This window comes from Anomalospiza imberbis, chromosome 8, assembly GCF_031753505.1.
Source record: "Anomalospiza imberbis isolate Cuckoo-Finch-1a 21T00152 chromosome 8, ASM3175350v1, whole genome shotgun sequence".
Lineage (NCBI taxonomy): Eukaryota > Metazoa > Chordata > Aves > Passeriformes > Viduidae > Anomalospiza > Anomalospiza imberbis.
In genome coordinates, this window is record NC_089688.1 from 35631736 (window position 1) to 35656117 (window position 24382).

A 24382-nucleotide genomic window follows, 5' to 3' on the forward strand; every position below is an offset into this window, starting at 1 on the left:
GAAAGATTTACACTCTGCATATTTGCAGCGTATTAAAAGTCTGTGAATACCTATTTTCATTGCCATAAATGGAAGCCTAAAGGGAGTTTTTTTCAAAAAAATTACTCTGTGCATTAAAGAATGATATTTTGCTTGCTTATCAGAAACAGAAAGAATTTGGTAGCTATCTGAAAATCAAGGAACAGGATCATATTTGCCTCTATCATCAGCAACACCAGTTGCAATGGCAAATTATTCTTGAGGAGGAGTCAGAAATACAGTGAGAGTTGATGAACTGAATGCACAAAATCTCTGGATGTGTGTGCAGCTCTGTTAAAACATTAAAAATTTCTTGATTTTACCTGAAAATAGTAAGTCTCAAAAGTTGTAGAAAAGAGCACTAAGAAACCAAGATGGATATTTTGTTAAAAAAAACCCACTTCATTTTTATTTAGATTTGACCAGTGGTAAATGTGGTCAGCCTCAGGGAGAATGGACAAAGGTGATGCCTAAAGTATGTAAAGCTCATTTGTGGTGGGATATTGCATGGGCCGGGCAGCAAATGATGGTGGTGAGAGACACCAGTTGCTGTTGCATTAAATCATTTGGCTTGTAATGGAAATCTTGATCGCATCTGTTTCCATTGCAGTTAAAGCCACCATATCCAAAGTGTGATTATCTGAACTGTGGTGGCAGACAGAGCCCCTCAGGCTCCAGGCTGGGGTTTGTGCCTGTCACAGTGGTGCAAACGCCCCATATCTGTCCTTCCTGAGGCTCTTGGTGGGATCTCTGCCGTGAAGCTGGCAGCACAAAGGTGTTCAGAATATTGTTGGATTGTACCTTACAATGCAGGCATACACATACATATATGTATTCCTCTTTGGCAAACAGATTTTCTATTTGTTTCTCTTCTTCCAGCTTCTGCAGCCCTCTCTGCACTAACACAGGCACATGGACCTGGTTCTCCTTTCACTGTAAATTAGCATAGACATCAGTATTAATTTTAAGAAAGTTCAGGAAACACACCCTGAACTGCTTAGCACCATGGAATAAGCACTTGCAGCCTGTTACTTTTCTCTCTTTCATGGTTCTTGCTCTCACAGTTCTGTAGCAGAGAGGTAAGAAACAGGACAGCAATTTCTGTTCCTCAACCCCTATGAGGAGAACTCACACAGTGGTAATTTCAAAAAAATTTATACTGGATGCTGGTCTCCACTGTATATTATCATTTGCATTATTAAAGGAAACTTTGACTTTCTGATCTACATTATGTGTCCACAAATCTGCCTTTATTAGTATTGATAATTCAGACAGCAATTTTACCTTTGTCAGAACAGGATTTCCCATAATGTGTCAGTTTTTCCCGGTCCCAATTTGAGAAGAGAAATTGACATTTCAAAGCAAAATATGCAAAGTGGCAATCTAGGAATCTCAAATCAGCTGTAATAATTGCTGTAACATTTAGGTTGCTCATTCTCCAAGGAAATAAAGATAAAGCTTCCTGGCCCTTTATGTAGTCATGCAGCAATGGGTCACCTTTGCCTGGTACCACATTGCAAGAGAGGTTCTCCATGTCCTGCACTGCATTAAATACCTCTTCAATCTGCACCCTTACCAGGGAGATCAAACTTGTTTCTTCTCAGACAGAGGTCAAAAGAGTGGGAAGGGGGCAGGATGTTCTAGCAGTGACTGAGACATTACCTCCTGTGAAAATTTTATCATCCTATCTCCTCCTTATTAAAATCTAATCCTGAATTTTCTCATTACTGCTTACACAAGAAGTGTGTTAGGATGTAATTTACAGCTCTTTCAAGCTTTCACAGGGGTCATTAATGTGCAATATTTTAATATGTAAAGCTGTTAAGGGGTTAAAACCAATTGTATGAAAAGAGATTATAGGATCTTTATCACATGTTGTTTATCTGATCAACAGTTAACAATTTAAGACACTATTATCCCGCGTTATCCTAGTAAAAAGAAGATTTGTTTCAGATACTGACATAAACATCCCCTCATAATAGTGGCTTTTCATTTACTGCGTTGCAATGTACCATAAGCTTAAAGGCACAACAGCTTCTTTGTGTATCTCAATAATGCCTGTCCAGAGTGATGTCAGTCAATTTTTGACCTATACAGTCTGATGTTATTCTCAACGATCATGGAATAGATTTTTTTTTTTTTAATGAGTTAAGAGTATGCCAATAAAATCCTTGAAAATTATCATATTTCTTCATGGCATCTTCCTCTGGAAGAACAAGGTATATTATCACATAGACCTTTCTGTGGAGTCATGTTTCCTCTGGCTTCTGCTGGTTTTTGTTGATTTCTTTGCAACTGACTTTCCACACTTTCATGTAACTTGCCCTTTCAGTGGGACAAATAAACACTTACAATTAAATAGCACTTTTCTGGTAGAGGTAGGAAAAGAAACAGTATATATGAAACAGCCCCCAGGTAGGAGCAGATTCTGAGTTCAGCCTGTGTGGTGGCACTCCTGCAGTCCCATGTAAAAAGTGTTTGACAGGTCAGCTTCTTCGTGCTCCTTGGAAACTGCTGCTGCAAGGTGGGGAAGAAGGCTGTGGAGTGGGCCAGGGTCATTTAGGGTGCACAGAATGCCTCGGGGGGATTCCCCCTCCTGGCACAGCTGTGGGGGTACTCCCCATCCCCAGCAAGGCAGTGGGAAGAGGCAGCGCCCTGACCCAGTATCACAGACAGATATGCTCAGCCTCTGCTGCTATCCTGTCATAAAAGGGAGGAAATCAGCTTCCTGGGGGAAAACATCTTCCTGAGCTCCTAGTGAAGCACATCTGCTCAGCCTTTGCCAGGCAGGAGCACAGTTCTGCCACGTGGTTCAGTGCAGGGACTGTTCAGCAACTGTAGATGATTCCCATCTTCTCCTGTCCAGCTCTGAGCACAGCAGACAGCTCTCTGACAGGCAAAGGTTGCTGGTTTGCTCTCCAGCCTCAAGTCTGGGCTGGATTGGGGTGCACTGCTGCTTGTTGCATCCAGCTCTGGTCCTCATGGTGTTCTGGCAAGCCTGCTGCGTGGCACTCAGATCCCCTTGCTCCTTTAGAGACAGGAAAGAAATGCATCTACTGGTAAAACTCCTTATGGAGATCACGTTGTGCTTCTGAAATGCTACTTCTAGATTATTTTTATTCATATAACCCTAATGGTCCCCTGAAAATTAAACCAGATGTATTTTTTTGTTTGCTTTCAGCTGAATGCAATGTAACTATAATAGTGCCATTAAGCTTGCAGAACACAAACATAAGCTGAATTGAGTTGGACTTCAGTGTGGATCCTGTGTTTCCCTGTCAGTGTCATTTGTGGCTTTTTTAGTCATGGAGTATCTGCAGTGCAGCCCCTGAGGTGCTCTTGGAGAAGCATCTCCAGACTTCAGCTGCACTGCTGTCTGTGTCTTCCCTTCAGTGGGAGCCAAGGGAGTGTCACAGGAGGTGGCACTGTGCCATCCCATCATCACCTGCTTCAGAGTAGAGTCAAGTGTGTGCTAAATGCTTGAGTGACAACAGCTGAACTTAAGCAAGCCCAAGGTCCAGAGTATGCAAGAGATTTAAATTAAGATTGCCAAAGTGGGATGGAAATTTGTCTTTCTTCTGTCTGCTGGGTATTTTACATTATGTAAAATGAATACTAGATGATAATTGCCCGTGTGGTATCTTGTATTGATTTAATTCAATAAGCAACTTCACCTCCACCTTTTGCATGCACTTGCCTTACAATACATGCATTATGAAGGCAGTGATTCAAAGTCTTCAGGAAATCAATACCCAGACAGGATTCTGTTCTTCAAATATTGACAGCAGAATAACTCTAAGAAACAATGAGAAACAATAAAAGCAGGGTTAGACAAAATGAAGGCTGCAGTTCTTCTGTTGTTAGGCTGTGCAGAGGGCTCAAACTGCTGCCTGATGCTGCATATTATACCTGCTTCAGCAAAGAGCTGACGCTGGCCCTTTGCTGCCAGAATTTCTGGTGAAAACTCTGACCACTGAAATAAAAGCCAGTTTCTGCCCATGATTCCTATACAGATGGCTGTTTCATCTGATGTTTTGCCAATAACTCACACAGATTTCTTTCAGCCATGTGTGTGCAGTGGGGAGATACAGAAAGGTATATATAGACTGTTAGCATTAACATTGTTCCCACTTTTGGTAATCTCTCTAGAACTAAATGGAATTTGCACTGAAGCTGGTGAATTACAGATTTTTAACTGATCATATCTGTGTACTAGTTCAGAGTGGGTTTTTGCAGTGGCAATTATAAATCCTAAAATATGGGGAGTTCCATTTCCCGCACACTGAGTGTAGTTCTCAGAAGTTAAAGTATGTCCTTGATATGGAGTAAAATGTGCCAAGTTAGTGCAAGCTGCACCGGTTGCTCAGTTGATAGCAGTTCTGAAATCACATTGCTGTAGATCGTTCAGCACTGCAGCTACAAGTAATACTACATTATTAGCACTCATGCAGAAGTCTTTGACGACAGTACAAAAATCCAGATGAATATAAATTCTCTTTCTCTTAGATATGGAAGGGTATGAAGGGTAGCTGTTTACAGTATTACCCAACTTGTAGATGTCATAGAAAGGGTCAGCAAGACTTATTTTTCGTTTCTATCCTTTATTTTTGCAGTTTTAACAGGTGCTGAATTTCACAAGGATGTCAGTATTGTAGCCATAAAAGGTTCAAGAGCGCTGATCATATCTGGAAGTAAAAAAATCATTAGACTTTTCCCTGAATGTACTGGAAATTTCCTAAACTTGACATATTTATGTATAATTTCAAAACGAAGGGAAGCTTTGAGCCACCAGTGCCTGAGTGATGTTTCCCGACAGATCAGTCAGGAGAAGGAATTTAAAGAGTAGGAATGGCCGTTTTGAATTGCCCATCTGTAACCAACAGGTTTAAAAGTTTGTTTGGAACAAATTGGTGTACCTGGGACATTACAGAATTTTAGAAGAAGAATAAACTTATTCCTGTAGTTAAGTGCCCCCCCCTGCACTTAAGACGCTGAGCAAGGTTCTCAATAGCTGAAGGCTCATTAGCTTGGCATTCATTTCAGGCAACCTAATGCAAGAGTTGGTAATGAGAAGAAAATTGAGAGAGAAAATGCAGTCACAAAACATGCTTGAACAAGGCAGTTTATCCTGAGATTAACAACTTGGATGAAAGTGGTGAAGTGAAATCAAGTGATCCTGTGGCAAGATGAGTTTGTTGAAAGCATCAGTGTTTAACTGTGCATTCGTCTGTGTTGCACATGCAGGAGCACCAAGGGGTCAGTGGCAGAGCAGTGGGAGGCACCAAAGGCAAACAGCTGCAAACAGCTGAACCTCAGCTCCCACAGCAATGCCATGGCATAATCATTCAGGCATCTTTAGGTAAATTTATTGTAATTGCATATTTGACTTTACATGTGGCTGCTGAGCCTGTGTATTGAAATCCATTGCACACCTCCACTCCATGTATTGCAGTCACAGTTTGGTGTGAGAGGAGAGCAAGGCCCTCTATCCTCTTACCCGGACACTGGGCTAGATCTGAGTGTTTCAGAGCTTGTAGGGCCAGCTTTGCTGAGCTGGACTTCTTGGAGGTCCACTGCAGTTAACTCAGACACCCCTTGCCATGGGTCTGAGGGTTTCCCAGGAGTTTGCAGTCAGAAGGCTGCGGTTTCATACTTTGCTGTGTTCACAGCAATGTCCCCCTTCCTTTTGGGTCTAAGTGGTGTTTAGAAGCTGCCAACAGACAATTTAAAATGAAAAATCATATGTGGGAAATTAGCCACAAGAGTGATCAATAAGTAGTTCTGTTCCTGAAGTGGCTGCCAGAGGAATTGGTGAGTGTCCTGTGTGTTACCAAGAGGTCATGCCTTTCTGAAGGTTTGTTTTAGTCAAAGAGGTGCCATTTGCTTCAGTTGAGGATGAAATTGGTGCCACGTAAGATGCGATATGTATGATCAGAGTAGACGAATGCACTGTCACTTCTGGATGGAGTTTCAACCTGTAATTTCTTAAGCTTCCTAAGCAGGCTTAGATACCTTCAGTCTCAGCTTTGTTTGTCATTAAAATAATTCCTAGTGATTGTGATGCTGGTGGAAAAAGATTCCACTTCTTTATTTCTTTACTGTGTGAGTCTCATTGATGCTAATAACTATCAAATTAAATCTGCACCTGACCACAAGCAGCTGATGGAACATTCCTTTTAGCCATCCACTGTATCCCTGATAGAGACAGTCAATAGGTAAAATCTGTGCAAATGAGTGGAGTTCAAGTAAGGGCTACCCTAAACAGGACTTAAGCTATGCACCCGCCTTTGTGCCAAATTTTTCAGGGTTTTTTCTCCTGTAATGAATACATGTATTTTGTGCATTGGAGCATGGCACAGGGCCTTTTGGATGGCAGGCTCTTCAAGAGAGAGGAAGAGAGTTTTAATCACAAAAGCAGAAACTTCAGTGAGAGGAATGATTCCACACTTTGTTTCATTTGTAAATGCTGCGTTTTGGCTTTTGTGAAACGCAGCCCAAGTCCAATTCAGGACAGCGCTTCAAGGATTCTTTCCATGGTGCTTTTTGAGTCTGAAATAGCGCACATGAAAAGAACAGGAGATTGAACATAATTTGTTCCAACAGCTAGTCTAAGATTTTTTCCAATCAAGATTCTTTCAGCATATTCCTCTTTGTTGAGCTGTAAGCAGCTTTTAAAATAATGGCATTAGCCTATATTTCAGGGCTTCGCTGGGTGTTTCCAGCTCTGGTGATTAGTTACAAGAAATAGAAATGCCTGTATTGTAACCTTTTAATGGCTGTGGGAGACTTGTAAACTAAGTTGAGATTTAAGCAATTTGTAGATTTCAAAATGAGCTGTAGAGTTCATTGAGAAAGAAAAATGCATCATTGAAATTCATGGTGCCACTTTGGTTTTCTTAGCTGAGATTTATCAGTGAAAGCCATATTGCTTTCCCTTTGCTTTTATTTTAAAGCTCTTCAATACATTGTTTTTAAGGTCCATTTCTTTTACAAGCTTTTCCTTTCAGCTTGCTCAGGGTATTGGGCCCTATGAACATCTGTTTGTGCCTAAAATCAGCCAGGACCTGGACTGTACCCTGCCTCCCTCCTCCCCTTTGTTTCCAGAGGCTATTGTTTCCGATTTCATGCTATCAGAGGGGCTGCATGTTTTCCTGTGTGAAGTTGTCAGAGAGATAAAAGCACAGGAGCAGGGTCACATTTCGAGGGATGGGCATGAAAAATTGGTAAAATGTATCTTGAGGGCCACCCACAAGACTTGCCTGAAGAAATTCAGAAGTAGAGAGTAGAATTGTAATTTTGTGCAAATTCCAGGGTGGAATAAGCAGTAATGAAGTAAGTGTTTCACTGGCAGAAATCTCTTAGTCAGATTTACATGTGGTTGACTTATTCCTGTTAGGTAGCTTGAGAGCCTCTAGTTGGACTTAGTTACAAAGAAAGTACCATCATCTTCATTGCAGTGCCTGCCCGCGTCCCCTCAGCATGACAGTGGGAGGCCAGAAGATTTTAAGCCAGTGTGTTACACCTTCCAGCCATCAGAGTGCACTGGGGAAATGAGAGGCAGTACTGGAGGTTCTGCCTGTCCAAAATTTTCAGTACAGAATCACAGAATCATTAGCTTGTATGATACAAGAGCTGCAAGGAGTACAGTAAGGATGATGATGATGATGATGAAAGAAAGACAAATTGTGCATCTTAATTAACCTAATGAAACACATCTTCCAGTAAGGAAGCAGCCTACTATCCTTGTAGCTGTGGCTTATAATGCTGCAAACCATGGTCAGCCAAAACACACTTTCTGTCTGCCATGACTTCCAGAAGTGGCACCCTGCTTTGGAAAAACGCAGAGTGCTTCATGTGGTGGCAGGAGAACAGAAGAGCTGCAGTCACACACAGCTGAGCCCTTCCCCACCTGCAGTAACCCAGCAGGAAGAGCTTGCTGGTGTCTTACAGGTGCTCCTCTGGAAGCACCAAACAGCCAGGAAGGAGTTGTGCCTGTCCCTAGCTTAGTGTCAGTAGAACTGAAGCAGTGCCTTGCTAGTTTGTTTGGTTTATGATTTCAGCTCCTCACTCAGGTCTCTGTCAGGTATGAATTGAAGAAAATGGCTTAACAGTACTGGTTTAGGTCAGGGATTGACTAAGATAGTTAATTTGGTTTTAGAAGCTTGTAATGAGGATTTTGTTAAAGCACATGATGAGAAAACAAATGAAATATGTAAGCTGTATTTTTTCCAAGGCAAGCGATAGATAAGGGATGCCAAGCAAGGTGTTATCTTGCTGCCATATGGCTTCTGAATTACTAAATGATAAATGTGATACAAATCAGCCCAATACTGGAATTTTAAGGAGATTTATTTTTTCTATATTTTTTTCAAAGAGAAGTTAATTATTTTTTCTTAAATGCATAAATTGCTTGCAATTTAATATGACAAACTAAATATATATTCTGAGTTTTGCTGAATTTAGCAGCCTTTTTGGCTATGGAAATTCAGCAGGGGAACACTAATATACAGATTTTTTTTTCCATTTTGCTAGTATAGTAGAATAAATTACTAAATATTCTTTGATTATTGATGAATGGTAGTATTATGGTAGTAATTTTGGATATTAATTTGTTCATAAATACATATAGAAGAAAGCAGCAGCACTGCAAAGTGTGTAACAGTTGTGTAGGGGAGTTTAAAGAAGATCACTCAGTGAGTATTTTTCACTTACTAGCACTTGTATTTTAGCTTGCAGTGACTGTGGTCAGGCCTCTGGGTCCCACAGCAGGAATGGCTGTGGAGGTGACATCCCCTGCTGGCACGTGTCTGCTGGCACAGAGGGACCTGTCCCTGAGTGCTGGGCAGGGTCCTGGCAGGTTCCTGTGCCCAGGGCTCCCCCGAGGGTCCTGCCAGCCCCCAGCCCCACATGCCCTGCCTGTGTGCTCTGTTCCAGGCAGGCAGCAGAGCACACACATCCTCAGACCAGAGGTGAGGAGACATCTAGGCACAAAGTCTCACCAGCACAATTCCAGTTTTGAGGGGAAAGGGATAATCTGTTCCTTTCTCAGCATGCTGACCACCATGTTTTAATGTGTTTCACCGCTTCAAATACTACTTGAAGAACTTAAACACTGCTGTTAGCATCCATTGCTGGTCTTAATGGGTATAAATTCTTTTTAAAATCACAACTTTTTTATACCAGCAGTGTTCTTTGGCATACTTGTCTAATTTTGGATGGGTTAAAGAATTTACTTTGTTTAGCTTTGTCTCAAAAGGGAAAAGAATAAAGGCTAGAGTAAAAATTAATAGCACATCTTAAAATCTGTTACAACATCTCCCTTTTTTCTGACTAAAAGTGAGTTAAAAAGGCCTCTCTAGAGGAAATAAAGAAGTTATTACAACTTCTACTATTTTGTAGAGTATGAAAAAGCTTTCTGTATGTTAAACAGTCTTGTGGACATCTGGCATGATTGGTTTTAATCTGCTGACTAAAAAGTCAGGATTAAATCTTGCTTTACACCTCTTTGTATTGCGGTCAGTAAAGTGACAGAGCTGCCCTGAAACAATGGCACTACTTATTCCACCCAATATGCCATGTGGTAGATCACCCCCTTTTTCAGCACCACTTCTCTGCAAAGACAATGAAGCATCTGGTGGGGTTTTCCTGTGTCCAGGATATTTTTTGTCAGTAATTTCACTCAGCCGCTCTGCTTAGCTGTCCCTCGGTGCTACTTTTTGAGATGGGGTTTGCCAAATCCAGTGGCAAGAGGTCAGTAGGCCAAAGTGATGAATTTTTATGTGCCTGTTCCTTGTGTTTCTGCTCAGTCATGATTCTTTGCGCGCTGCACTGCCTCTGAAAGGGAGCCACAGTGAGCAATTTGTCCTGCCAGGCTGGGGAGAATGGGGAGGCAGATGAGTTAAAGTAGCGTGTATGACTGCGGACAGAGCTGCGCACAAATGTTTTCTGATGGCAGAACAGAATCCTCCTGTCACTATTCAGCGCCAGAGGGGCTTGGGAGATTTGTAGCCTGTTGGCTTTCGATCAAGTGACAAATGAATTTAACTGCACTTAAAGATACAGCAGAAAGAATTGTACTTCACAAGCCAGCCCCAGCTGCGAGCTCTAAAATGATGCTGATTATCTCTTCTGTACTCACGTGTCTTACATATTTGAATCTTGGTTTGCGTAATGAAAAGAATTCCATTTCTGTTTCAGAAACTTTGTAGAATACACTTTCTGGTTGTTTGGCCCAGTCAGGTCCCATCCCCTCTGGGGGGGCCTTTGTTGGTCTTTGTTACAAGCAGGAGAACCCTGGTTGTCTCGTTTCTTGCAGAGCTTTCTGTCCTCACTCAGTGGTACCCTCAGTGATGGGGTCAAATGAGCGAGGGATCAGCATTCCCTGCAGGGTTAAATCCCTGGGAATCCCCAGCCAGTGCTGTGAAGTTGCTGTTCCTCCAGTCTCTGATCAGCTGTGCCCCTAGCTGGCCAAGAGCTGTTGGTCCCGAGCCTTGAACCTGTCAGTGGAGACCATGTCCTGAGGTCCTGAGCATTGCTGTACTGCACAACACTTGGCTCTCCCACCATCACAAACCAAGCCAGAAGGAGCTCAGAGCTGCATTACCAGGGTGGTGAACAGAGGCAGTACATAGAACGTGCCACCCTGTTTCCTCTCTCCACACTGACTGTTCTACCCCGCAGCTGTTTTTATGTGATGCCAGTCTTCTTTGGGTGTGTACACATGCTGATCTGTCAGTCCAACTTAGCTTTCATCAAGGAGAATATAGCAGACGTTGGGTACCCACCTTGCACATTATTTTACAAAAATATCCTTCATTCATTTCATCCAAAACTATTTATTTTAATGTGTGAATGTGGTCTTCTGGAAATGGGTAAACTCCATGATGTCCTGGGTCTTGTTGAAGAAGCACAAGTCTTCTGGTGGGCAGTGTGCTGGGGACAGCCCAGCAGCTTGGCTGTGGCCAGGGCACTGCAGCAGCCAGGCACCTGCACGACCGCAGGGCTGGGAGAGGGGCAGTTCAGCAACCCCCCTCATGGCTCTCAGAGCTGCCTGAACATAACTAGCCAGAAAGGATTATCTGAACTTATGGGCTGCTGGACTCATATTCCATTTAAAAAATGAGTAAAGCAGCAAATGATTGTGAACCAGGCGGGGAGTATGACAATGAGAAATGAATGAGATGTGGCAGGATAAAAAGGACTTGAGTCAAAGAGGCTGGACAAACAAAACAACAGGAGTAAAATACAGTAAAAAAACGGTTCACATGCTGCATCAGGAAGACATCACCTGGTCAGCAAAGTTTTAGTCTCACCATAACACCATGCAGAATGTTTCAGTTATCAACACAGTGAATTTTGCATTCCCAACTTGTTCAGGACTGGAAACCAGATGCAGTGACCTCAAGATTACTTTCCTGTCAACGTTTGTTTCCTTAAATAGTAAAGTTAACTTGGAGTGGGTTTTTTTTTCCCATAGATAGAAAACAGTGGAAGAGCATGGACATCTCCCCACTTTGCTGTACATGCTCATGACCATTGTATGAGCTGGAGGGCGTTCATCCATTCTGGGGGACACATGTCCATCCTGGAGGGACGTGTCCATCCCACTGTTGTGCTTAGGCTTAGTAAGAGTCCAAGCTTGAGCTGCTGGCAGCCTACAACACACTTGTGCCTCATGCAAGTCACTTACCTGTTCCATGTCTCAAATCCCATCTTTGTTAAGGGACTAAGGATTTTTTTGCTGGTTTGCTTAATAGGAAGAAGAAAAATTTTTTTTTATTTCTTTATTATTTCTGATTTTGTGATTAAAAGTGTTCAGTGCCTCAGAATATCTGGATTTTAGGTACATACATAATTTGATTTCAGAATTGCCCAACACTACATATTTTGAAAGTCAGCTCCTAATTATACCTGCTGCTGAGAGTCTACTATGTGAGAGCCAAAGGGTCACACTTTCCAAAGGTTAAGCCTTGAACTTGAGCTGTGTCACACCATTGATCTTGTAAAAAACTCCCCATTATTTTAAAGGGCAAACTCCTGAATTTACTCCATTTGGCAGTGCTGGTTGGGAGTGTTTCTGGGCTTGCTGTTCATTCCGAGGACAGGTGGGAGCCTGGAGCACTCTCGTGGGCTGGCCATGCCCGTGCTGTGCTGTGTCAGGACATGTGCTCCCTGCAAGGCTTGAGAGTGAAGCTGACAGGCTCCAGGCACTGCAGAGCCCAAGGCTGGAAGTCAAGAAGCACCAAACAATTTTCTTAGCTGTTGGCTTAAATTTTTGCTACTTGGTGTTACTGCTCCCATGTTTCATTTCTTGTGGCTGTAAGAAACCATCAAGTTTGGAGGCAGCAGAAACACAAACACCATCAGTGCGCACACAGGCCAATGTTACCACTCAAAGCAAAGGCAATTGCAAGGTACACAGGAGCAGATGGGGTTCACAGACTGTTTGGCTTTTAGAATGAAAAGAAACAGAGGTTCCTATTCTACAAGTTAAGTAAAAGCAAGTTTAGCTATAAGGAGAGAAGCTGCCTCTTATTTCATTCCTCCTGCATTCAAGAGAGCAGGGGATTTTATGTTTCTCTGCAGAAACAGATTTACATCACAGATTCTGTGTGCTTCATCAAAGTCTTTGCTGAACAGAAACAATACAGCCAGTCCTCTGCTTGGTCAGCTGGAGTGGAAGAGTGTAAGTGCTCTGAAGGTTTCCACCAAGGAATTTCTCAAGCTGGCATTACTGCATGGCCAAAGAAGAAAAAATATAATAGAAGATAAGTTACAGAACATCTGAGTAGATCTGAAGAGGATCACACCTTATGGAACAAGACATACATATTGCGTTTATGCAGAGAATTTCCTTAGGAACAGTTGGACTATCCCAATTCCTGTAAATAAGAAAAAGCAAATATTTCTTAGAATACTCCCTCAGGACTACTTGACATCAAGTAGTAATACAAAATTATTTAGAAGGATGGACAGGAGGAGGGAAGGGATTTTTCTGTCAGATTGCTTCCAAGTTTCAGATCTTGTTGTGCTGTGGGTTTATCTGGATCTGATCAAAGTCCTGAATGCAGATTATTGATGTCTGATGTCAACAAGTGAATTTAAACTGAGGCCTTAAAAAGTGAGCAGGGGAGCCCTTTACCTTTGTCCACAGAGACCCTGCACAGTTCCATGTCCTGACTCACACAGGTGCCAGACAGCTCCAGGTAAATTGTTTGTGAATCACCATGTAGATACTTTGCTGAACTCAGGCTTGAGATCACAGTCAGGAAAATGAAACAGGAGAATGCAAAAAGATGTGCAACCTGAGCGGAGAGACAGAGAGAGAAAATAAGAAGGTAATCAGCATTCAGGGGAATATGGAAAAGGAGTTTTAGCCTGATCTGTAATCTTGGAGAATCTGAGAGGCAGAGGCCTTTTGGAATTAATTCAGATTCTTTTCTGAAGAAGAGAATTTAAAAGAGAGCCCTAATTGCCCCCAGCTGTTGGCACAGAGCAAAGCTGCTGAGGCAGAGGCCACAGTCAGGGACCTCACGGCTCTCTCCAGACTTGGAGAAGGGCAGGCTGTGCCACCGGCACATGGCACTGAGCCAGCCACTCTGGCACCGGGCCGGCTGTTCCAGCTGTGAGCCAGCCACTCCAGTGCCCATCCCTGCCCAGGCCAGGGTCTGCAGCAGCATGCTGTGGTAAGCCTGGCCTACTGCCTGCTGAGCAAACACGCACAGGAGCCACAGCCAGCGCTCTGGGATGACTCTGTAGGAGCCGGGCGGTGCTTTGGGCAGTGCCAGGGCAGGGGAGCCACCCTGGCCGCAGGCGGGTGCGCATGTGCGCTGTGCTGCCAGACAGCAGCCGTGCTGCCACCTGGCCACTCAGGTCACTCAGCACCGTGCCTGAAAAGTAAAAAAGAAGGGTTTGGCATTGCCTGGTGACACACTGTGGTAACCTTGTCATGAATTATCTCTGTTTCTGGACAAGAAAATGCATTTTATAATTAACCTAGTGCTGCTGTGAAATTGAGACCAAAGGAAGGCAAGTTGTTTCCAGCAGGGATCATCTGTTTTAGGGAGGCAGGAGATCTCTGGGACAATGGGAGCATGAGGATAGTATTTTGGTGCCGATTTTTTGGTCACAGACACCACCCAAAGAAGCATTTTAAAATATCCCAGAATATCCCTGTGCCGCAGTTCAGCAGGGGGGCTGCGTGGAGGGGACCGGAGCTTCCACAGGTCCCAGGCAGCTCCCAGGCCAGGCGCTCACAGAGGTGGGATTGGTGAGGTTCAATCAGTCCCGACACGGTGCAGGCAGCAGGGTCCTGTCAGTGGCAGTGATGTGCCCTCGGAAGAGGAGCCGTGCACAGGGCACATGAGCAGCGCCACCAGACAGGGGCAGGGCAGGGGTCTCCGCTGCCACCTGGCTCCACCGCCACTGCCTCTGCTGGATGTGAGCTGACTCCTCTGGGAACATCCAAAGAGAAAGTAATTTTATTGGTATTTATGTGGATTCTCATTAATACTTGTTTGTGTTTGTTCTTTATTCAGCTAACACTTACGTCACTGCTGAGTTCAGTTCCTGCTGCTGGAAAGTGTAGTAGCTGTTCTGGGATATTATTGCTATTTGCACACAGTTAAAGTTAACACAAGGTAATATATAGTCTAAAGAATATTTTTTTCAATAGAAGTGTATGTCATCTCAGACAGGGTTTGGTTGCTGTACCCTGGAGATTGAGCCCTGGGTTGCCCTTGATTTTTGCAGCAGCTGTGAAGCCAAAAACCTCTGTGGCCAATTTGTGAAAAATTGGCTATAATAATAAGCCTCCATTTCACTGGGAAGGTGCAGTTTAAAAAGCACGGTGTTATCTGTCCTGTAGCTAAACACACAACTCTCGTTGACTCAGAAGGTTATGTGTAACTTTGTTTTTCTCACTTGCAAATTTTAATTCTCTGATGTCATTTGATTTGGGGAATTCACTGCTGTTGTATTCCCAATATCCAGGAAATCATGTCATCTCCTCGAAGGTAAGGAGGAGCCCAAACAAGACAGATGCTTCTGTTATTCCCAAAGTAGCAAATTTTTTGCCTCACTGATTATTTCAAATACAATTTGCATCCAGATTATAATAATAATTTTTTAAAATACTATCCTAGTTTAATAAGTGTCAGATTGATTTTGGGTCTTGAGCAGCATTTCAGGAGTATTCACTTTCATAATTAGATGATACATGTATGTCTGTCTTTTCTGTCATTCCAGAATCCACAGAGTATTTAACTGGAAAAAAATCAAATATCTTAAATTTAGTTGATCCCGTTGCTCATGTGCTCAAGACCTTATTTCACTTAGCTCCTGTCAGGAATCTTCAGACTCTGCACTTCTCTCCTAGCGCTCACAGCCATGAGCACATCTGTGTCAATCTATGCAGCTTGCTGCAAATTCCAGTGGCAGCTATTGCTGAACTTTTTTAATTGTAAAGGAACAATGTATATATTCTATTTTCTCTTCTGTTTTTTTAGAAGAATTCAAAGTAATAATAAGTCCTAAGTAGACTATTCAAATAATAGAGAACAATAATGCACAGTGCACAATCTTTAGCATCAGTGGACAGATGCAGTAGGACAGGCTGAGTCTGTAGGTGTTTGGGGGTTTCCCTCCTACCCCCTAAAAATTATTGAGGGACTTACAAGCATGTAATAGCTCACACATCAGGATGTGGACTCAGAGTCTATAGGGTGTTCAGAAAGCAGGAGTGTGGAATCAGTGAAAAATCAGTTGCAGTTTCCAGCCAAGCAGGAAGCAGCAGTGCAGTCCACAGCTGCTCACAGTGTTCCCATATAAATACGATATAAAGTGTATTTTATAGACTGTTGTGTGTTTTATGAATATAACAATTATTTTAATGCCTGTATCCCTATTTACTCTAAGTATGAAGAAATGCAGTCTTAAACACTTTGATTTGTGGTGTATATGGGGGAGCAGAAGGCGTGTCATGCTGTAAATCAACAGCATAATTCTGAGAATTGCCGAGTCTAGAAGAAGTTCCAGATTTGTCTCTTGTAGATACAAAAAACATTTCCTTCTAGCTTTGTGTAGCAGTATGTTGTCATTACATTCTAAGGCCGTTGTCAGGAAAGTTGTTACTATGTTTTGCAATTCAGTACACATAAGTTATCACAAAGGGCTATTTCAGAAGTTCTATAAAGCATCTACCTGTGTATAGTATGGGAAATCAGGAATGAGATATGACTGTGTTTACTAGGGAAAGGCTGGCTACTGAGCTCTATCTCAGCTCTGAATAGAGCCCTCCTGCAAGCTTTTTAACCAAATCTTGTTTCCAAAGAAAAAAAAAGTTGTTTTTTTTTAAAAAAGAAGTTATGTAGAGTTATGATAGCTGATTCACCTCTGCTGCCCTTGTAAAAATATACCTTTGAGGGAATACCCAGCAAGGAACAGTGAATTTTCATAGCATTTTGATTTTCTTTGCTAGCAACAAAAAATCCCTTCATAAGCAGGCTTGCCTAAAAAGGCACATGGTCTTGAAAGTTTTCTGCTTGGTTGACTACGACTGTGCAGAAATTGAAAGGAGGAGGAAAAAAGGAGTGCCTCCAGCTTGTATAAGAAATGAACCTTTGCCCAATCACTTTTGTCTGTGAATAAGGTAACTTTTTGTGTGTGTGAAATTTGAAAGCAATAAGGTATGTGGGTCCTTTCTCTGTATTGGTTCTCAAGAGTCGATCGCAGGGTTTTTCTTTTGGAGCCAGCCTGACGTTGTGAGATAAAGCAGCTCAGGGAAAAAATGTTCTCAAGCAGATGCCTTTAAGAGACAGAAATCATGAATTTGTTGAATTGCAACCACTCTGGGGGTGGCTACAATGACTTTTTGACAGTGACAGTAACTCTGCCGTGTCTTTTCGAGCCCTTCTTTGGCCCATTCACTCTGGAAAGCTGCTTAAGCGCACTTAAGCGCATTAGCATTTGGATGCTCGGGGACCGTATTGACCCTCATTTGGAAAGTTTAAATGAGTGAAAGATGGACCGATTTGTTAGAGCTTTAGAAACCAGCTTTAGAGAGCTGCGGGTTTTCCGCTCTGGTTTGTTCGGGTGCTTGTTCTAATCTGGTGTGCTGTTTGAAGGGACCAGACTGATTTGTGACACATGAGCCCAAAGCCTCTTTTTTTGGGCTTGACCCGATTATCTGATCTGTGCTCTGAATTTCAATCACTGCGTGGAGGGAGCGAGGTTGGGAATGGCTCGCTGCTGGATTACCTCACTAGCTCCTACAGACACAGATGGCAAAATGGCCACTGCAGGTCCGAGCAGACAAAGGGATCATCCAACTGCCTTGGGTGTGAGGGAACAGGTAGGAAGTCTGTGCTAGAAGGTAAAAGCTCCCGGAGGTGCAGCATGCCACTCCTCCTGCCGGGCAGGGTGGCGTTTCACCAGCAAGTTACCACTCTTCTCCCAAGCCTTCAAAAAAGCACCTGAACGTCCTGCAGAGCAGATGAAGTACTCACAGAGCAGCCTGTGCTTGTGCCTGTGGAGCCAGTGCTCCTTCTGCCAGTGGAACCTGTGATTGCACACACACCTGCGGGTGTGCGGAGTGTTCTAGGCTAAACCCAGAGTTAGATGCATGTGGCACTGCTTTTGGGGAGGGAGGAAACAGTCAGGAAAAGTTTAACAGAAATGGACATAATTTTTTTCAGTGAGATGGGGAATCAACACCTGTTTCATTCACAAACCTATAAGAAAAATAACAGATTTGTGGGTTTTTACCAAATCCCATTCAAGTGTTAAAAATGAAAGCATTCAACTCGCTGCTTTTTATTTCTACTGTGCCAATAGGCGAGGGCCTTTATCAAGGATCAAATTTTTATCACATGGGAGCAAAATGTCCATTGGCAGATTGTTCCCATTCTGGCACTGAGATCCTCAGCTGAGATCTTAATTATTTGGAAGCAGATGGATTTTTGTTTAAATACATATTTGGCATGAATTCTGCCTTTAGGAGAAGGTGAGAATGGGGAAGGGAGAAGTGAGCTGTAGTTCATGGTGTTGTGTCTAGTAGACACTGTACCTCTGAGAATGAATCCAAATATAAGTATTTCTGTCCGTGAGAGATAGAAGCACATAGCAGGATGTGAAAGTCTGTACCACAGAACATATTTATTTTGCAAATTAACATTTTACAAAATGAAAACCTTTTGTCTGGTTATTATGAAAAGGAATGAGGTGAGCAGAGCAGGGAAGTCACCTCATTGCCTCCTTGACTCAGTTACTTTCTTTAACAGAAAACACTTATCTTAAGAGCCTCTAGCAAAATAAGGTTTCATTCAGAAGGACGGTCTTTGCCATATCCACATCCACAGCTGTGCACAGATCCTGTCAGCAGCGTGTGCCTCAGCAGCAGCCATGGATGCTGAGTTGCCTCCCAGGTGTGGGGACACATCTGTGTCTTTGAACAATGCCCAGTGGGAACAATTTCCTCAATTCCACTTTCTGACTTTTTCCTTGTGGTTCCCAGCAGCCAGGCAGAGGGGCACGGGTAGCTCTGCAGCCTTGCCCAGGCAGGGAAGCTGCAGAGCACTTACTGAAATGTGCCCAGTTAAGATGGAGATGCCTCCATTTCAAAGCACTTCACATACTTGAAGCTTCGCTAACTGCTTTGCAAAAAGCTCTAGATTTTTACCTGTTGCCATGCAGTGGAGCCAACCCTTTGAGCAGCCCAGTTCATGTTATTCCCCACTCCCTGTGAAACTGGGTCTCAGCCAGGCCAGTGGCCAATAGATCAAGGCCCAGCACTTTCGTGGAAATTCATACTGTGCCTGATATAATGTTGTTCATCTGTGTTCATCTGTGCCTGATAAAATGTTGGTTCATAATATGTTTTAGGCTCCCAGTCCTCAGAATATCTAGGGACATGATGTCTCTTATTTAAAAGAGGGAATTTGCTATGCAAAATAAACTGTGAAAATTGTTGTCAGATTGTGTAAGCATTTCTCCAACTTGCAAAGTGTACTTGTAACATGAATGTATAGGGCAGATGTTTTTGCAAACAAGGGTTAACTCACAGAACTGTAGTTACCAGCTCTTAAGAACCAGCACAAAACCTGGTCATTATCTGTAAGCAGTGGTTTGGAGAATGTTTGCAAGTAATGTGTGATACAGCATACAGTGATACCTGTGAAAGAACCTGTCTACATGGTACAAGCTGAATGACTATTTGCCTTTCCTGATTGATATTTTCTTAATATTGCCTGTTTCGCTTCAAGTGGTAATTCAGTTTATTGTTTCAAGTCCATCATAAGTGGAAGTGACTTATATTAGTAAGGCTTTGTATTTTGACCTACAGCAAATTGCAATTGATGGAGGGCATTGAAGATCTATTCATAATGTTCAGTTAAATCAGGTCTTCTGTTGCATATAAGCTTGCTTCCCTTTCTCCCCTTATGTTTTTCTTAGACACTGTGTGCAAAGGCCACAATGCAGACCATCCGGGCAGCTGACACAAATGAAGTAGTCAAGCTAATATTTCGTGAATCTGATAATGACCGAAAGGTAAACAACTTAATGCCCTTGGCACCCCTATGTAAATAGAAACAGTGTTGAATGTTCACTTTCTTTTCTACAAAGCATGAATATAGTTGTTCCAAACTGATAATGTAAAGGGAGGGGAGGATATAGATTGTCACACCTAATGCTCAGTTAATTGGATCTGTTTAAGTGATTGCTAGCCAAGCAAATGGGCAAGCTGACAAGGGGCTTTGGACGTGGAAATGTGTGGTTTTAAAGGGCTGCATGTCTCTGAAAGGGTCACTGCCAGCAGCTGGGTGTTGAGTTGCTGAGTCCAAGAGCTTTGCTGACCTTTCTCCATATTTTTTTACTTAGGTTATGCTGCAATTAGAAAAGAAGCTCTTTGACTATTTTAATCAAGACGTATTTAGAGACAACAATGGCACTGCGGTAAGTTCATTGCTAAACCCTTTCAAAGGAGTAAGTTGGGAATTCACATAGAAATTGCATTTCTCTAACCAGCCCTTTATCCTTATCACCCCTCCTGTCTGCAGAATGAGAAGAGATAATTCAGCCAACACAATAACTGCTTCAGATTTCCTCACCACTTAGCCAGTTATTTTGTGTACAGATTCTTAACTTTGGCATGTTTACCTTCTTTTTTATACAAATATATTGTAAATTAAATGTACACAACAATTCACTTTTGTTGTCTGTCCTCTAGTCTGCATTTCTTCAAGCATCCTGTTTTTTTTCCTAGCTCCTCATTGTGCATCACACAGTAACTTAGGAAAGGCCCTTAAATGCAAAGCCCTTCTGAAAATACCTGGGTCTTCTAAATGTGCAAAAATATACTCGAAACACAAAAGTAACTAAAATAGCAATCTCAAGCTCTGCAGCAGACTGTCACTATGTGGACAAGCATACAAGGGCTTCCCAAGAGGATTAAGCAGACATGGGACACTCGCACTCTGATTTGTAATAAGGACTCTGTTTTTTCTGTGGAGAGGGGCATTGAATTTTCTTTAATGTGATTTTATTTCAAATGGTGGCCACTTCATTTTGGAAAAGCTGTGTATCACAGTTTGAAGCTTTCTCCATTTCATCCAGGGTTCCTAGGAGTTATGTATCCAAGGGAACACATAGAGGGCCCTGTCCCCCGCTCCCAGTTCAGCTGCACTCTGGACCAGTCACGCAGTGTGCCCACTCACAGGGCACACTGCTGCTTGCTGCCTGGGGATGGGTTGTGCACAGGATCCATGGCTCTCCACCCCTCTCCTCTCAAACCCTGCCTACAGCTCATTCTCTCACTGCTCACAGAGAGCCAGGCTGTTGGAGGGCTGTCTGCAGGGCTCTAGGACGTGGAGGCCAGCTGAAGCCCTGGTGCCCTCTCTGATTTTAAGTTGGCTTCACCTGGGATATTGATTCCATGTGAGAATATAAGATTTCACTCACTTGTTGAGGTCAGAAGAGTTTGGTGAGTAAGACCCATGAGGGGTAAAGATCTGATTTCCCTTCTAGTCCCTGCTGCTGTCCCACAGCGTGGCTCATGTGGCCTGTGTGCTCACTACAAGAGGTGCCTCTGTGGTACCTTCAAATGCAGTCACTGTCAGATCAGTTTGGGGTTCTTTGGTTTCAATTTTCAAGGTGAATGCATCCTCAGGAAATGCCTAATGTTTCTTTCACTGATGATTTGCAGGTTTGGGGACGTTTAAGCAAATAAGTCTCCTCCCAATTCCTTTTTCCATATTAATCGCATTCCTGTCTCAGATTTTTCCTCTATGCGTATAATTATAGTAACTCTTCCAGTGTTTTTTTTTAAACAACTGACAAAGTATTTGTCCTTTGTGTTTTCCCCCAGTGCATTCCTGAAGCTGTGTAAAGCTGTTCTTGGTGCTTGTTTGCCTTGTCCTAGTGGTATTTTGGATGGCTGCTGCTTGATTTGCATACAGGGCTGTGGGGTGTGAAGGTACAGGCAGAATCCCACTTAAACACATTCCATTTCAAAATCAGTAGTCATTTCTTTCATGCATCAAGAAGTGGGAAATCTTCCAGATCAAACATGGAAGAAAGAGATAAACGATATAATGAGCCATTGGAGATAATCTAATCTTCATGGTCTAGTTAAACACGCAGCACCATGATCACTAAAAACAAACTACCTATCTAAAACGATAAATGTCTCTGCGCCGAATTCAACCCAAAAAATCCATCGCATCCTTCATCAACCGCCGGTCTTGTACCAGCCTGACAGAAATTTAATTCAAGCTGGCTCCTGAAAATAATTATTGTATTTTAAGAGTAGTAATCATTGGTCGGGACATGATTGAATGTGTCCATGCCTATTGACTTTTTCTATGATTTATAGCTTTGTGCAGTCGATATTCCCATCGAAATTGTATAATTAATTATAAGTGGGGCTGTCAGGTCTGCAGGATGGAGTGCCCTGATGAGTATTTGGGAAGATTAAATTTTCCTTAGCTGTACCAATGCAAGGCTTGGGAATTTTCACAGCACTGGGGCTGTTGGATAAAGATGTTTTCTGTGTGTTTAGCAACTGCTTTAGCTCAAAATCCATTGATTTTTCAGAGGGTATTTTTTTATCAGTGCCATGTCTCTTCAGTAGCACTGGAATGTATACAGATGTGACAAGACCTGACAAATATTTATTATCAACAGGCTACTTTTTCATTGTCCATACATAGTTATTCTTTCCTTTTTTCGTTGTAATCAACAAAAAGAATCATAATATATATTTATAAAAATGATTATTTTTTAATGAAAAATCTGATGTAGATACAAGTCACCTGTTTAACAGGAATTCAGTTTGAAATGCATACTGTAATCTGTCTGGTCTAATTTTCCCAAACTAATCTGTAGTTTATTCAGACTTAGCTGTAGCTTATTCCAAAGTTAGTTTAGCAATTACCTATATTGATTACCCCAGGGTGCAATGACTGTTCTGTATCATTGTATTTCAGAAAGGAACACCCAGATTTACTCAGTTCTATGGTGATAGGAAAAAAGATAAAGCCTATTTGAAAACAGCTGTTGCAATAATGCAGAAGTGTTTTATTATTTAATTCCTATGTTCTGAATTGTATGTTGGGGTTGTGGTCCATCCAACAGAGCAGGGTGTGAGTCCATACCCACTTAGAGCTGTCCTGTGTGGGTGTGTGGGGAGGGTTGCAGAGGAGCACTGAGAGAGGCAGGCAGGAGGAGCTGCAGCATGCACAGTTCCACCTTGGCATCACACAGGTCCCAGTTAGGTTGTTGTTTTCAGTTAGCAAAAGCTCGGCTTTTCTGACCTGGATGGTAGGTAGCACACAGCCAGGCTGTGCTGATTGGTTCCATGGTGTCTTCCTGCTCTGGGGGCTTGCCCTTGAGTGTTGGAAAAGGACAAGTGAGGCTTCTCATTTTGGAGTGGTGGACAAATGAGGGTTCTCACACCTTCCCAGAGGCAGCAGCCCCTGGCTGGGAGCCTCCACCGTGCCCCCATGGCACCTCTGTGGACCTGCTCCTCCAGCAGGTGCAGAGAGTGCCCTGGAGACCTGCATGGATTTTCTGTGGGGCTGCCCACGCTGCTGAGCTCACACTGGCTCACCAGCATGTCACTCACAATAAACACAGCTGTAGCTTTGGATTTCCAGCCCTTAAGTGATAAAAATCAGCCATGCCGATGCTTCCAGAAGAGGGGCAGGGAGTTCTTGAATAGACCTACACTTTTACCAGATATTTGCAGATGCTTTAATTGTCTGTGATAGATCAGGCTATAAGTGGGTTTTTTTTTTCCAAAATGAGTTCCCTGTTAATTTCAAAACAATCAAAATAAAAGCAAGCCAAGAGTAATTATGTAATGAAAAAAATATAATCAGGTTATTGACTTATACCAAAGAACCACAAGTTAAATTGTATTTCTTGAGTAGTCAATTAAATAAATATATAGTAAGAATGTAAAAACCTGTAATGACTACAGAGGAACGATTTAATCATCAGGGATCATTTTATAATCTTTAACTGCAATTAGAGGTGAGGAATGGTACCTACATTCCTGTCTTTTCTATGATCTGTATTAAAGAATCAGTCCAGGTAGAAGCTAATGCACTGTTCTTAGGATTTGGACCACAACTGTGTAGTAAAAGTGATCAGTGAATTAATTGCCTTAAGAGTGGAACCTGATGATATTCCTGCTAAGATCATGATCTCTTTTTTCTATTGATCTTTGTGGAAGCTGGTGACTAATAGTGAAGCTGTGCTTGTTCCGGTGGTCCTGCATCCTGCTGTCCCTGCTGGTCCTGGGTGCTGCTGCCCCAGCCCCCACAGGCCCACCTCCCACAGAAACAGAGCCCATGTCCATCTGTGGTTTGGGCTGCTTGCGGGCAGAAGGATTAGTCCAAGGGCGCTGCTGCACGCAGCTCCAGGATCACCAGAGGGTTCAGAGGGCCTGGTGGTGTACCAGCATTCATGCCAAACCAGAGCCAAGAGTGTTATGCTGAAAAGCCCAGTGATTCCAAACCTGGATTTTCATGGAATGGAAGTGATTCTTTTTCTTAATTGTGCAGCAGCTCTCTTGGTGCAGAGGACAAACAGTGAACTCCTATGGAGAGTATGTTCTGAGTCAGTTTCCCTTCACAGAATAAATTCCCTTTATTCTGTGTGTGTTCAGCCTCAACTGATATGGTATGAGAAGAAAATTGTAATGTGCTTTAAGTGTGGATTGAGTTAAAGGTGTTGTTTTCCCTCTGAGAAGTAGTGATTTAAAGTGATGTGTTATCATGCTAGTTAACCTAGAGATGTTATTGCAAACAGTACAGGTAAACATACTTTTAAATTTTAAGCAATGTATTTGGGGGGAATATGTGTA

The 24382-nt window shown here is 42.7% G+C and overlaps 1 protein-coding gene across 5 annotated transcripts in view; it reads left to right on the top strand.

Moving 5' to 3' along the window:
- INPP5A (inositol polyphosphate-5-phosphatase A) overlaps nucleotides 1–24382 on the top strand; it is a 192474-nt gene that overhangs the window by 140555 nt on the left and 27537 nt on the right. For all 5 annotated transcript variants that reach the window (XM_068198389.1, XM_068198390.1, XM_068198392.1 and 2 more), the window contains exons 10-11: nucleotides 19468–19563; nucleotides 19894–19968. In XM_068198389.1, the coding sequence (XP_068054490.1) occupies nucleotides 19468–19563; nucleotides 19894–19968 (171 nt within the window). The remainder of the gene's footprint in view (nucleotides 1–19467; nucleotides 19564–19893; nucleotides 19969–24382) is intronic.